This window comes from Monomorium pharaonis, chromosome 8 (assembly GCF_013373865.1).
Source record: "Monomorium pharaonis isolate MP-MQ-018 chromosome 8, ASM1337386v2, whole genome shotgun sequence".
Lineage (NCBI taxonomy): Eukaryota > Metazoa > Arthropoda > Insecta > Hymenoptera > Formicidae > Monomorium > Monomorium pharaonis.
Window position 1 is genome coordinate 7328063 of NC_050474.1, and position 13755 is coordinate 7341817.

Here is a 13755-nt window from a genome sequence, read left to right on the forward strand (position 1 = left end):
GTTAGCGAGTTAACGATGATCGATGATAACGGGTCGTGCTCCCTTATCGAGCGGGCCGTGCACGTAACAGGGCGCTTGCATGCAAGCGCCGAGAGCCGCTTCTGCAAATCGTGTTTGCAAATTTCGAGAGGGCTCGCATGTGCGAACTATTATGCGTGAGAGAGATTGCTTTTTCAAGTCTTCACGAGGCACGACGGGGCAATCTTGAAGGTAATCGCGCCCCCGAATGGAGGGGGGGGGGAATATTTTGTTTAACAAGCGCGATATTATCTGCTCGCTTAGAATGACCTGTGGCCGCGAGTTCAAATGCATTACCGCGAATGTTTCAATGCGGCGTAAACAAATCCGCGGTAGATTAATAAATACGAGACTGACGAGGAATCGCGGAGTTTAAAGAGGTATTCTAGTGTCTACAGTGGAAAAGGTTTGCCTATTTTGGAAAAGAAAACTATATATACTACGTATATTTTTCCGTTTTCACAGAAACATCTACAAAATTTTTGCATGACTATACGTTTATTAGTTTTCATGTCAAGTGGATTTAAAAATAAATGCACAGTAAAAAAACTTTTTGCATTTATGTTAAAATCGGTCCTTGTTAAAACTTTTATGTTAAAATTTAACTCATTTGCTTGTTACACATTGCCGTTGTGTTAATTCAATTAAATTATTAGAACAATTGAAAAAAAAGTAACACAATGTACACGTATTTTTGATTTTATAGAATAAATATATTTCTTATTACACTGTAAAAATTTTTTGTAAAATTACAATTATAATAGTGGGTGATTTTGAGACCAATTATAATAGTTGTAAATTTTTATGTGTATGTAATTTTGTATATAAATTTCGTAATAATTTCTTAATTTGTTTTTTACACTTGTGTATACATCGTAAACAAATTTATGACATATTAAATTATTTTTACTTGTACACTGCAAAATTATAGACACGAGAAAATTCACAACTATTATAGTTGGTCCAACATCACCCACTATTATAGTTGTAATTTTACAAAAAAATTTTACAGTGTGTCAGTGACAGAATTTATTTGTTGAAATTAACAAAATACATGTTAAATTTATTCTATAACATAAGAGGGACTATTATTTCTCGATGTAATCTCGTGATAAATGTTGCATTTATATAATATTTATAAGTGTTAAAGTAGCACATTACCTGTTATTTTGACATCGTTTTCTCATTAAATTATTAAATAAAGATTATGCCAACTTATAAAATTTACATTTATTTTCATATTAAAATATAACATAACACTTATGTTATTTCACACACGTTTAATACGTTAAATTAACAGAAAAATTTCCGTGGACCATTTGGAACATCTGATATGTGTTAATCTTGACGTAAATTTTTCAACTGCGTATATTTTATAAGTCGGCCGGCGTTTTCTAAAAACTATTAAAGCTACAACTTTTACATTTGTGCAAAATACACATTTGTTTATTATATAAACTAGGATTGTTGTCACGTGCGTTGTATGCACGTATTAGAATACCCTTTTAAAGGTGCGAGCAGTAGAACTGTCGCGTTTTAAAAATAAAGACGGATCAAAATAGCTCGGTACGTAATAATATAGCGAGGAACGCTTAACGGGTTGCCATAGATTCTCCTGTTATGCAGCGCACTGACGTGCGTACAAGGATAATACCCCGAGCGAGCTAGCACTCGACAACGTTTGCTCCGCAAGCGTCCGTAGCGATAAAGCGCTTTAACGAGTGCGTCGAGTGCCTCGTAAGTTCTTTTTTTTTCCCCCCGGCGCGGATCATTAATTAACTCCGGCGAATGAAAAACAGTCTCTCTCACTCGCCCATCCAGCTGTACCCGGCTATAATAAAGCGGGGCAATTAGCCACTTTTAATAACATCGTTTCACCGGACGACTTGTTTGTACTTTCCACCCTCCCTCCTACCGGCCCTGCATCCCTCCTCCCCCCCCTCTCTCTCTCTTTTTTTGCGCCGCTTTTTTGACGTCCATGCATCATAATGATTCCGCGCGCACGTGTTACGTGCGCCGGCAGATCTGCGGGTAAGCGCATTTTAATTGACCTAAATTTCGCGGGACTCGCGCGGCAACGCGCGGCGAAACAAATGGAAGCGGGAGAGAAAAAGAGAGAGGCCCTCTCCCGCGGGAATATCGTGGCGATTTTTATGCCGCCGCGCTTAATTGCACATGTGCGATAACGAGAAATTTTATTTTCGAACTTTTAACGCGTAGCGCGGCTCTGTGATTCTCTTTTGCATTAATGTGATTACGGAATTCTGCGTCGCTTTTCATATTGTCCGCGTTATTCCGACGCTGACTTTCCAAGCCAACGATAATAATTTTAATTATTGTCGTTGTTGTCAAATTGACCTACCATTCGTGAATGAATACCGTGAATCGAGTTTCTCGTGTTCGTATTGCAAACATCGTAATTTCTTAGGATTTCTCAGCAGCAGATGTAGCGACAATTCTAGTCGAATAACACTAACAACAACAACAACAACTGCAGCGAGATATAACTTTCACCTGGGAAAATCGAAAAGAGTTCTCCCTCGAACATCGTCGCGTCGACGAGCTCTCGATTATCTCCCGTTGTAAAACGCTATCGTACAATTACGAAACAAAATTGTAGAAAATTTTCGCGTGACCGATCGAGCGAGGAGGGAGGGGAAGATCGCGAGAAAGAGTGATCAAACGTGCCTCGTGTCTCAATCACGAACCGGTAGCAATTACATCGCCGCGTTATCGGGGAGGGGAAAGGAAGGGGGGGGGAGAGAGAGGGAGCGCGAAAGGTGCGGCGGTGACTTCAGCTTCCTTTTTCGCACGGGTGCGATAGCCGTGCGCCGAAAGCGCTTGTAAAGTTGTGCCGTGAATCCCGCAGAACAGCCACTCGTAAATATGCACGTCGCTTCGTGAATATGCATGAGGCTCGGCGGTGCATACGCGGGCTGTGCAACGCGACTATGCGCGCCGCGTTGTGCCCCCTTAAGACTTCGGTTAAGCGAAGCCGGGGCGGGCGGGCGAGCAAGCGAGCGAGCGAGCGAGCGAGAGAGAGAGAGAGAGATAGAGAGAGAGAGTTTCCAGCCGAACGAAAGCCAGTTGCACGAAATATGACAGCCAACACCGTTATCGCCATGGCGACGGAAGGGCAAAAACAAAAATCCCACAGCCGGGGCGAACGCTCCTCCGGAAATTAATTCGTTCATTATCGCCAGAGCGAACCTCGCTCCGATTTGAACGTTCGCGTGATATTCCCGTAGATAAATCCACGCGAGGATCCCCCGAAACGCCAAAATCGGACGCGCGGTCTGGTCACCGGCCGATGTTTGTTCCGCCGTTAGTGTGTAACTCGAAATCGCGCCTCCGGGCAAAATCCATTGTAACGCACGACGATTGATTGATATGTTAATAGCGGCACGTTTCGTAGAAGTTAATTGAAATTATGTATGTCGAGATACACGCTATGATGCATTAATTATCTACGGCGTATATCTGCAAACAGTATGAATTAATCCCTTCCTGTCGTCCCATTAACATTCTACAGCGTATTAAGCGTATTAATGCCGGTAATACGATACCGCTCGCCGCTCGCCCAATAATGAGCGCCGTTACACGAAGTATGGATTACCGATGCAACGGCGGTTAATGAATTTTGCAAGAGCGCCCGTCGACATGTCGTCGCTCTCCGTGCCGGGCGCGCGCGACACGCGCGCGTTCTCTCTTTCCCTTCCCCCCCATCACCCCCTTCCCTCTCTTCTCCCTCCGCCTTCGATCCGTCCGCGACGGGGAAACTTTTTCCTCTCCTCCTTTTTTTCTATGTGGCGCAATTTTAAGTGGCCGCGATGCATATTTATGCCAGCGCGCGCGCGCCGGCCGTACGAAAGACAAACGGAACAGATTGGTTTCCGGCGGCACGGACAACGCTGACGCGGTGGCAGCTGCCCTGAAAGAGGGCCCCAGGTTTACCTTTTAGGAGAGAAAAAGAAAGAGAGAGAGAGCGGGGGCAGGAAGCACTCGCGCACACCCGTTAATAACCCAATTAAAACGGACAGGAAACGTACACCCCCTGTCACTCGCCGCGGCCACTATCGTCGTTATTATTGCATTGCCGCTACCGCCGCTGCGGCAACGATTATTACGTACGTTGCCGTCGCAATTGTGCAACGATACCGGAGCGATGTAACACTACTCTCGCGGGCGGTGCTCTCGTACCCGCGCGCGCGGGGGGCCCTTTATCGATATCTCGTGGACGCGCGCGACACCGTCGCCACGGCTACTCGAAATTGATATTAATAGACGTGCTTTACCACGCGCCGCGTACTGCGCTCGATAAAGTGAAATTTTGATTATTCGGTACGAAATTGTTCCCCCGATCTCATTGGACACAATGTACGTGTTGTGTGTGTGTGTGCAATTTTAATTCGGCATAAATGAATACGCGAATCGGCGATTCGAAATCAAACCACTCGAAAAAAAGCGATCGCGCGAAACGCAGAATGCGAACGATTTATTTCAGAGTTTTTTTTTTTTTTCTATTCGTGTCACTGAAATTCGCGGATCCATCGAGATTGAGGCCGCCGCGTTTATAATGCGAGGCAGCTGGTACCGACCGATCAATTTCCTCTCTTCTGCAGCGAACCACCGGGCAATTACACGCGATTACCTTTTTCCCGTGGTATAAACAACAATCGCATCGCGGGTTGCCATACGCGTACCGGGCATCGCTGCTTCTTACCTGGAACAGAGGAGAACGAGGAAACAATTTAATATGGCAATCAATCGTCCGAAACGGGGAGAAAATGGAAGAGGGGCACGCGGATACAATATTGCATACGTGCTATGAAGCACAACTTGTACGACCGATCGATTAACATCCGATTAACTCAAGGAAATGTTTATTTCACGAAAATATTGGAATAATTGATTTTTCCTAGATATTTTTAAATCGGGGAACGAAATATTACAACTTCGCTAGCAATTGTATACCAAAATATATTTAGCTTTATTTTTGTGATACCAATATTCTAAGAATTTATAAATACCATATTGTAACATGCTGCACTGAATCTAATACTAAAGAACTCTCGTGTACTTTTTTTGTAGTCATTTCGAGTGATGATTCGTAAATGTTATTTATATAGCGTGTATAGAGTTTGTTTCACAATCATTAAAAGTCATAAGCGGCAACAGTTACATATTTATTTAATTTATTCAAATTTAAACAATAATATTGATATTATTTTGTATTATTAATATGGGAAAAATATCAACAAATTCAGTAGCACAAATTCAGTATATACGCCATACCTATCTTATATCATTATCTTATATCATTATTTATTATTTTAATGTTAAAAATAATACTTATAAAATGATTTTGCTAATATTTTATTTCTATGTATTTTGTATATATTATTTCTTTTTTTAATATCTTTTTAAAAACGTGCATTGAGAATTTGTTGATTTTATTACAAATCAAATTAAATTCTGACAATATCATGTATATGTGTGTGTGTGTGTGTGTGTATTAATATTACATCATACCAATAACACCAATCGGTTTTTATTGTAGTATATAAAACTGAAAAATATTCCAACATATTATATATTGCTTTCAATCCCTTCCTTTAAATAATCCTTTTAAATACATAATTATATTGCAGTATAGTGTAATTCTACAATATTTCTCTTTTACAGAAATAAATATTTGATACACACGAAATTTCTTAAAGATACTTTACAGACGAACTCGTGTAACATCATTAAAGATCGCGAATGAGGTTCGGTTTCTCGTTTTCTCTTTCACGCTAATATGAGCTCGTGGCGAGGCCAATAACTTCCGTTATCAACCGATCTATAACCGTAAAATCGGCGCGATCCGAGAAACGAGTCGACGTGAAGAAGAAGGGCCACGGATATCGACGATTCACCTGGATCGCCGTCTGCCGGCGCGAGGGTGGTCGATGGGAGGATAGTTTCGAAAAAACAAGGCATAAAACATTAATTACGTAACTTCCGTTCAGCACACTTAGTACACCGGGTACGGGGAGGGAGGGGGATCGGTATCTCTGGCAAGCGCGAGCAGACGCGGCGAACACATGCACCGGCCGCCGCCGCCGCCGCCGCCGCCGCCGGTGCGTAAAGGGAATGCAGTGGTGTTCCCTCGTCGTAAACAAAGTTACAAACGGGATCGGAAACTCCTACGCGGTTTACGCAACGCCTGGAATGCATTTAATAGAGTATGATTCACTTCATTCGTGGAATTTGTAATCTATCGGATACGCGTATCAAAGCGGAAAACGCTTAAGCAGACGGCGCGGGGAAACGAATTCAAGATAACGACAACTTCGACTTTCAACTTTTTCCCTGAAATTCCGAAGCGAAAGATGAAAGGACGATAAACACGGGATAAGAGGCAGCCTATTAAGTTTCGGCGAACGCGATATAACAGAAAACGCGGTCGTTTTCAGAAATTCACGCGCTGCTGAAATTTCGCCAGTCAACCCGGCACTCCGCTTTAACCGACCCGGGGGCGAAACGGTGTGAGCCCCCGTGCTTTCGAGAAAAGGGAATTTGATAACAGCCCCCGATAACAGGAAAACACCACTACGAAAACAGAAATGCATTCCGCATCGCCGTCGCGCCGTTTCTCCCCTCCTCCCTACCCTCCCCCCTTCCCCGAGTCAGCAGTCCACACACGCAGGGTGACACGTTCGGGAATAAATGAACGCGGCGGCTGTCGAGCCAGGAAGAGATCGGCGGCGACGATAGCCGGCAAATAAAAACACAATATTGGGAAAGAAAAATGTAAAGCAGCGTCATTTAAATGCGTGTAACGAAAGGGACCGTCTGGTGACGAAAGGGAAGTCGGGAGAGAGGGTGGGCGGGGGAAAGATCAAGGGGGGTGGGGGGGGGGTGAAGGAGACCAAGGCGACCGCGAGGGGTCACCGGACACGACGCGATCGCGTGAGATTAGGCTCTTTCAAGTGTGACTCATGCCGGCAGGGAAAGTAAATGAATGCAACTGCGCCGGTTACTCCCTTTTCTGTTCTACCACTTCTTCGCCTTCTTTTTCTTCCTTCTCCCTTCTCTCCTCTCTCTCTCTCTCTCTCTTTCTTCTCTCCTTTCCTTTTTGCCACCGGTCTGGCAATCGCTGTTAACTTATCGGTACACGCACGGATACGACGCGTGGTCAGATCGAATCAGTAAAGTCCGCGTCGGTCACGAGCACTTCTGGTCTAAAGGGATATAAACTTGCTATCGAGAAGTTAACGTTAACGTCTCGTTTCAGAAGAGTTATTCCCGTACGTTTCGTTAATGTAACAGCGAGTAACACGCGACACTGCGACTCCCCCCCTTCGTGATGCGGAAGTATACGAAACTATTTCGAAGCTGTTGTTAAAGAAAAAAAATAAAAAAAAAAGTTTTCCAAGTAGAAGTTTCACGTTAAATCCCCAGTCGCAAATTCCGCGTTACTGCCCACTGTTTATTCCTCGCGAATAAGTATTAATCATCAAATCCCTCTTGCGCTTCGATTGGCAACGCAGGAGACGCGAGTGGGACCGACGATGTGCTCATCATCATCATCATCATCGTCCCCTGATGATGTGTAATTTCCAAGGAGCACGGATAATTCCTGGATCGCAGTCCACTCGTGATGCATTAACCGCTTTATTGATGGGTATCGAGCCGTGATGCGCAGACGGAAAGAGTCCGAGGAGCGTTGCGCCGGCCGACGAGACTCATTAGAGAGGAACTCTCGGTAAGGCAAAGCCGAATCGCGTACCCTCCCTTTCCCCCTGTCCTCCTCTCCTCACCGATCCGGTCGAACGTCATTCACGAATGTCATTCAGAATCCCAGGGCTTACAACTCCGCGCGGTTCAGGTGAGACATCACCCTGTCATCATCGTCCGCTATCGATATTCCTCCTTCCCTTGCGCCCGCTTCTCAGTATCCTCTTTCCTTTATCTTTGGCTCAACGAGAAAGACGGCCGGCCGACCTTCCATGACGTTCATACGAAAATAGCAACGCCTTTGTTCGTCGACCGTTCCCTGTCCGTCCGATCTCTTCCTCCTCGGTCCCGCGTCACCGCGACGTCTTGTTCTCCTTGTTCTGGCCTCAACCTTCTCCCCTGATCCCCCCCCCCGCCTCCTCCCGCTGTAAACGTGTATCACTGATTCCTCGAAATTGCTGCCACTGATCGCTCTCCTCAGAGACATAGTGGAATCCCGTGTTACCGTTTTTACGAGCGACCGTCCCGGCGGATGCTACGAGTTACTTAAATTGTTTTATTACGCGATGCTTATACGTAGACAAAAAAAAAATGAATCCTCGCTGCAAGTAAATTTTTACTACTCGCCAAGAGTGCAGAATAAATTGTGACTGTGATCGACCCAACGGCACATGGTACTAGACTGAACTATATTAGCCTGTAAGAGGGATCGAGTAAAATGAAAAGGATAGAATAAAAACTTTTATTAAAAAAAAAACTAATGCTTAAATTAAATTAAATTTATTTTGAATTAAATTGACGAAAAGACTTATTGGAAGGAAAATTACAGTTAATAAACTAATGCAATTTTATTCTTTAATTAAAACAAATTTTGTTTTCAATTAAAAAGAATTTTACCTTAAAAATAATTTATTTTTAATTAAAAAATGTTTATACTTGGCGCTATTTTAAGTGTAAAATATTCTTGAATCAAGGTATTCTTGTATTTTTTTAAGAATACACCTTTGTGCGAGCGCGTGTGTGTGTGTGTGGGCAGCATCATTTTTCAGGTTTAACGCGGGGAAAAAATTGCAAGCTTCGAAAAAATGTGTCGACAAAGCGGAGGAAAAACTCGCCAAATGATTATTATTCTGGATTATACCTTGCTAAATTCCGATATTTTCACCATTTTCCCGTTACGTTCCATTTTTTTTAACAACCAAAAGCCCAAATGTTACCCCCCCCCCCCCAGCCCGTTCCTCGCGGATTATCGTCTTTCATTACGAAATTGGCGATGTGACGTAATTAATCCCAAATATATGAGCGCGGCGTACCCGACTTTCCGTTTAATACGCGCGCGCATGCATTGAAATCAACTGGCGTCACGATATGATTGAATTTCACGGCGCGCCAGACGTCGGCGAGCACGAGTTTATTAGCCGACATATACGTGTCACTGTCGCATTACCATTAGCGGCCGGTTAAATCCGTTTCGAGCCCGAAGCGGCTTAACGTCTGCGGCGTTGCGCGAGTCTGGCCGAGGTTTATCCAGCCCTCTCGCCGCTCTCTGGACTCGCGCGAGGAGGGGGACGGGGCGCGTTTTTCTCCAGCGATAATCCATCCGTCCATCCCCCGGCGCCCGGATACGACGGACCGCCACGCCGCCGTCGTAATTTCTTCATTCGCGTTGCTACCGGCGCGTACAGAATCCGATCGTATCTGCCTGTTAAACGCGGGACGTAATAGCTACCGAACGCGCGGGCCGCGCGATACGCGAACGAATGAGATTTTCATGGTTTGTTAAGACCACCGCAATTACCGTGAACATTTATATGCTAATTAAACGATTGTTTGTTTAAGGAAATTATTTTCGTGAGATATGCGCTTGATTCTTTTGGGGGGGTTATAAATGTAATTTATATTATGTAAATAAATGCATTAAGATAGCTATATACATGTATAAGTATTAGCATATTTCACTGTTAACGTGTTGAAACGTAATTCGTACCGCTGATGGATACACGTAACATATAAATAAAAAGACTTTTTGTTTGAAGCAAAAAACAGTTGTTAAATAATTCTGCTGTTTTCAATAAATAGCGTATTAAATTAATATCTATCTCATAGTAAAGCAAAATGGTATAATTAATCAAATTAATCTTTCGTAATTTGTTTTTTATTGCTTAGTCACATCAATTAAGTTGCTAATAAAAAATTTTGCTTTTCAAAGGATTTTGAAGAAACACCTGAAAAAATTTTAGTATATTCTTTTAACATTAAGGAATACGATTATACAGTTGTCCGCAAATAGCGCGAAATCTTTTTACTTTTATTGTACGTGTTCGAATCTAAAACAGAATCGACAAAATGAGAAATTTGTCTGGATTCAACATATAATAGAAAATTTTCTTACGGAAGCCAAATAAATTTGAAAGAGATTAAATTATTAAGAAAAAAATCTCTCAATTATAAATATAATAATTTTTCTTTAGATACAATAAATACATATAATAAATGCATCAAGAACAATATTGTGTAGGCGTTAATATTTTAAGGAAATTTCATTGAAAAAAGAGAAAAACATCTCGGGTTGTTTAATTCTTGAGAGAACTTTATATTTTTTATCTATTTATCCTATAATATTTCATATACATTTACTTTTTATATAACATTAAAAATAATAAAGATGAAAAAGGAAATATTAAAATATATAGTATATACAGTAATAATTTGTTTCACTTTTATTTACAAAACGTTGCAAGTTGCTCTTGACAGAAACATTATTTTCCTGCCACCAAATAATAGACACGTAAACAAAAATTTAGGTTTTAAAATAAATATTTTGAGAAATCCATTAAAAACAATTTTCTGTTTACTGTTTTATTTAATCAAAATTGTTTACGATGTGACGGTACAAAGACTGAATAACACAAAATCATTTGATATCATAATCCAGATTTTTGAAAAATAAAGATTCCCGTTTGGTTTTTGTAACAAAAAAAATTTCATTTATATTCAATAGAAAAAAAAATGTTTCTACCTCAATGTAATTCATTACAACCGCATGCGCGCATTCAGCGAGGCGGGGAACATGCTAATCAACGAAAGCGCGTCTCGCTTCTGTTCCTCTCGCTAATTTATTAGCTCTTCCGTGCGACGCGAGTTGCCGGGCCGTCGAAGTACAGCCGAGAGCGTTAGTCACTCGTCTCATAATTTGTTCACTCCTATATTTAGGTATACGATACGTCCGGAGGCTCCTCGTCGACCGCTCGCGAGGACGACGCTCGTCTCGGCGCCGGTGCCATCGTGACAGTGACAACGTGAAGCGGCGGCCGCTTCGACTTACGAAAATAAATCCGCCGATGGACCGCGAAGACTCGCTCGCTCGTCCGCCGCGGAATCTCGAAGCACGTGTACAAACAACGCGTAAAACCCCTCTTGCACCCTCTCGCTGTCGACGCCGCGCGTATCCCTCGTACACGCGCATGTGTGCGCGCGGGAGAGTCGCTCGTCTCTTCAGGGATCTTAAAACGCGACTTTGTAAAGAAGAAATGCCTAATTACACATGTTTCGCTCACTTAATTTTGATACCTGAAATCTCTTTTATGCCTAAAGTGGTTTCTTCTCACACAGAATCGCGAGTGCCTAAGGAGATCCTTTTTTTCCCGTTTTTTTTTTTCACAGTACGCTAGAATTATTATTAATTACTACCTTCAACTTTTCTCGTATAAATAACAATCGACTTTTTTTTATAATAAATACCAGTTCGGATATTATATTTATTATTTTTTTGTTTAACGGCATCCTATCCGCAAAAACTCCACCAGCACGCTTTCAAGTTTATAAAACAAATGTTTGTATTTCATTTCGGAAAAAGATAAAACGTAATATAATTTAATTACCAGAGATTAATCAAAGATTGAGTTAAAAAAAAAAAAAACCCTCCACGCCGCGAGCGGAAATCGATCTCGAAGCACCCCCGTTTGTACGAAAGGGGGTTTAGGTGCATTGTCGGACGAGGGAGAGAAAGAACTGAGATTAATTACCGCGCGTTGCACAACGAGAAGCACGATCGGCGAGTACAGATCCGCTATATATAATAATAGAAACGACCGGGAATTGCGAAACGCCGCGCCCGCCGAATTGCGGCGCGCAATAAGAGCCGGGAGAGACGGGGAGGGGGGAGAGCGGGAGCAAAAGGAAGAGGCACTTCCGTGGCCGGCAAAAAGGAGAGACGCTATCGCCGTACACAAGCCACAAAGAAATAACGACGCGCCGCCGTCGGGGCAAAAAGAGGCGCAGCAGTTTCTTTGAAGACAGATCGTTCGGGGGACACTTGTCGAGTGGCGGCGGCGCCTTCCCCCGTGGGATTAAACCTCGTGTCTGTCCTCCCTCTCACCCTCTCTGTCCGTCGTCGACACCTCGTCTCGGTAGGCCGCTCGACCTCGGGGGGAAGGGAACAAGCCTACGGGGAAGAAAACTCGATTCAACCGTGATAATGGTCCGCCCGCGTCTCGCCGATAAATCTCATCGCGTTAAGGTCTCCATCGTAGAGTTTTTCCACCGAAGCCCCCCTTGGGAGGACGAAATCGCCTCCATATCGTCGTTCTTACGTTCTTTATGTCTCCCCTTCCTACTCCTCTCTTTTCGTCTCGCGCCGGGCAAGATCCAATTTAGCAACGTTCAAACAATGAGACAAAACGGACGGATTCGCGCGAACTCCCGTCGCGCGCGTCCGACGTTAAATGCGTCGTCTGATTATCTCGAAAATAACCTCTGCGCTTCTTGCCTCTTGCCCCCCCCCCCTCGAACAGGCTGGCCGTGGCCAGGAGCCACGGAGATTGCGTTTCACCGCGCGCGGCCAGCCAGCGTTACCGGCGAAAAGCCCGGAGGAGAAATTCAATAAAGGGATCGCCAGCGCCGACAGCTGATAAATGAGCGAGCCAAAGATTGAATATCGGGAGATAAATGCCCTCGGAATGACCGCGGACTCTCTTTCGCGGCCGGTCGTTTTATTTCGCGCGATCGAAAATAAATCAGCGAGCGATATTATTCCACTCCAATATGTCGGCGGCCAAATTGTCCCAGGCGGCCCCCAGCGTCCACCTTTTTTCCAACGGCCGACGACTTCGGTGAACCCGGCCCCCGCCGCGGCCGAAGTTTCCCCGGGCGTCTCGGGGGATCGGTAAACACGAAAACTTACACCGGCTTAAAACAATTGATGCTCCCAGGTGACACCAAACGCCGAAACTTTTCTTTTCTCGATACACTCGGCTGTAGTCGCGGCACCGTTGGATTGGATGATAAAAAAAAGTGTTTTTTTGTTCTTTTCTTCAATTTTTACGGCAATGGACGGAATAAGTCTGCAAATTTAAATGAAATAAATAAAAGGTCTTCCAGGTCTCCTTCTTTCTCTCTCGATTTATCTCGCAGTTCCGTCTGGAACAATTTCTGAGCTGCAATTCCTCCCGAGTCTCGCGGTATTTTATGTTTTCATCTCCTAAAGTACACCTCGTTACACGAGGTTTTTAAACGCGTTTTCGCGTGAAACATCGCGATGAATAAATGGAAAATGGAAATAAAAAGGGCTGCAAAAGCCCGCGCTCCGTATCGCGTTTACGTCGCCGTTTTACGGCCATTCACATTCGTCAAGCGCTTTATTATATCCGTATCTGCAGAACGTTCTCGTTGCATCGGCTTCTGCACCCCCTTCCCCTCCCGCTATATGGAATCTTTATTGCGTACGAGCGCGCATAATTAGTGAATTAATCTCCGCGGATATATCAATAACGAATGGCCGATGGAATGGAAAAATATAAATTCGCACGTGTTATCAAAATACGTGTCTTCCGTTATGATTTAATTAAAGCCCTCCGCTCTCTTGCGCGCTTATTATGTAATATGTCCCTCAATGATTTAACGGAATAAACGTGAAACGTGTATTTCCCTTTGCCGCGTTGTAATCTTTTCTACGTCGAAATTTCACGAGGGAAAGAGAGAGAGAGAGAGAGAGAGAGAATTTTCTCTGTGTGCGAC

General features: G+C 43.6%; 1 protein-coding gene across 5 annotated transcripts in view; it reads right to left on the reverse strand.

The window, feature by feature from the left end:
• LOC105829932 (polyhomeotic-proximal chromatin protein) overlaps positions 1-13755 on the reverse strand; it is a 260143-nt gene that overhangs the window by 106850 nt on the left and 139538 nt on the right. For 2 of the 5 annotated variants that reach the window (XM_036290726.1, XM_036290727.1), the window contains exon 2: positions 4670-4741. The exons of the other annotated variants lie outside the window; for them this stretch is intronic. In XM_036290726.1, coding sequence (XP_036146619.1) covers positions 4670-4728 — 59 coding nt within the window. In that variant the 5' untranslated portion in view covers positions 4729-4741. The remainder of the gene's footprint in view (positions 1-4669; positions 4742-13755) is intronic. 5 annotated transcript variants of the gene reach the window in all.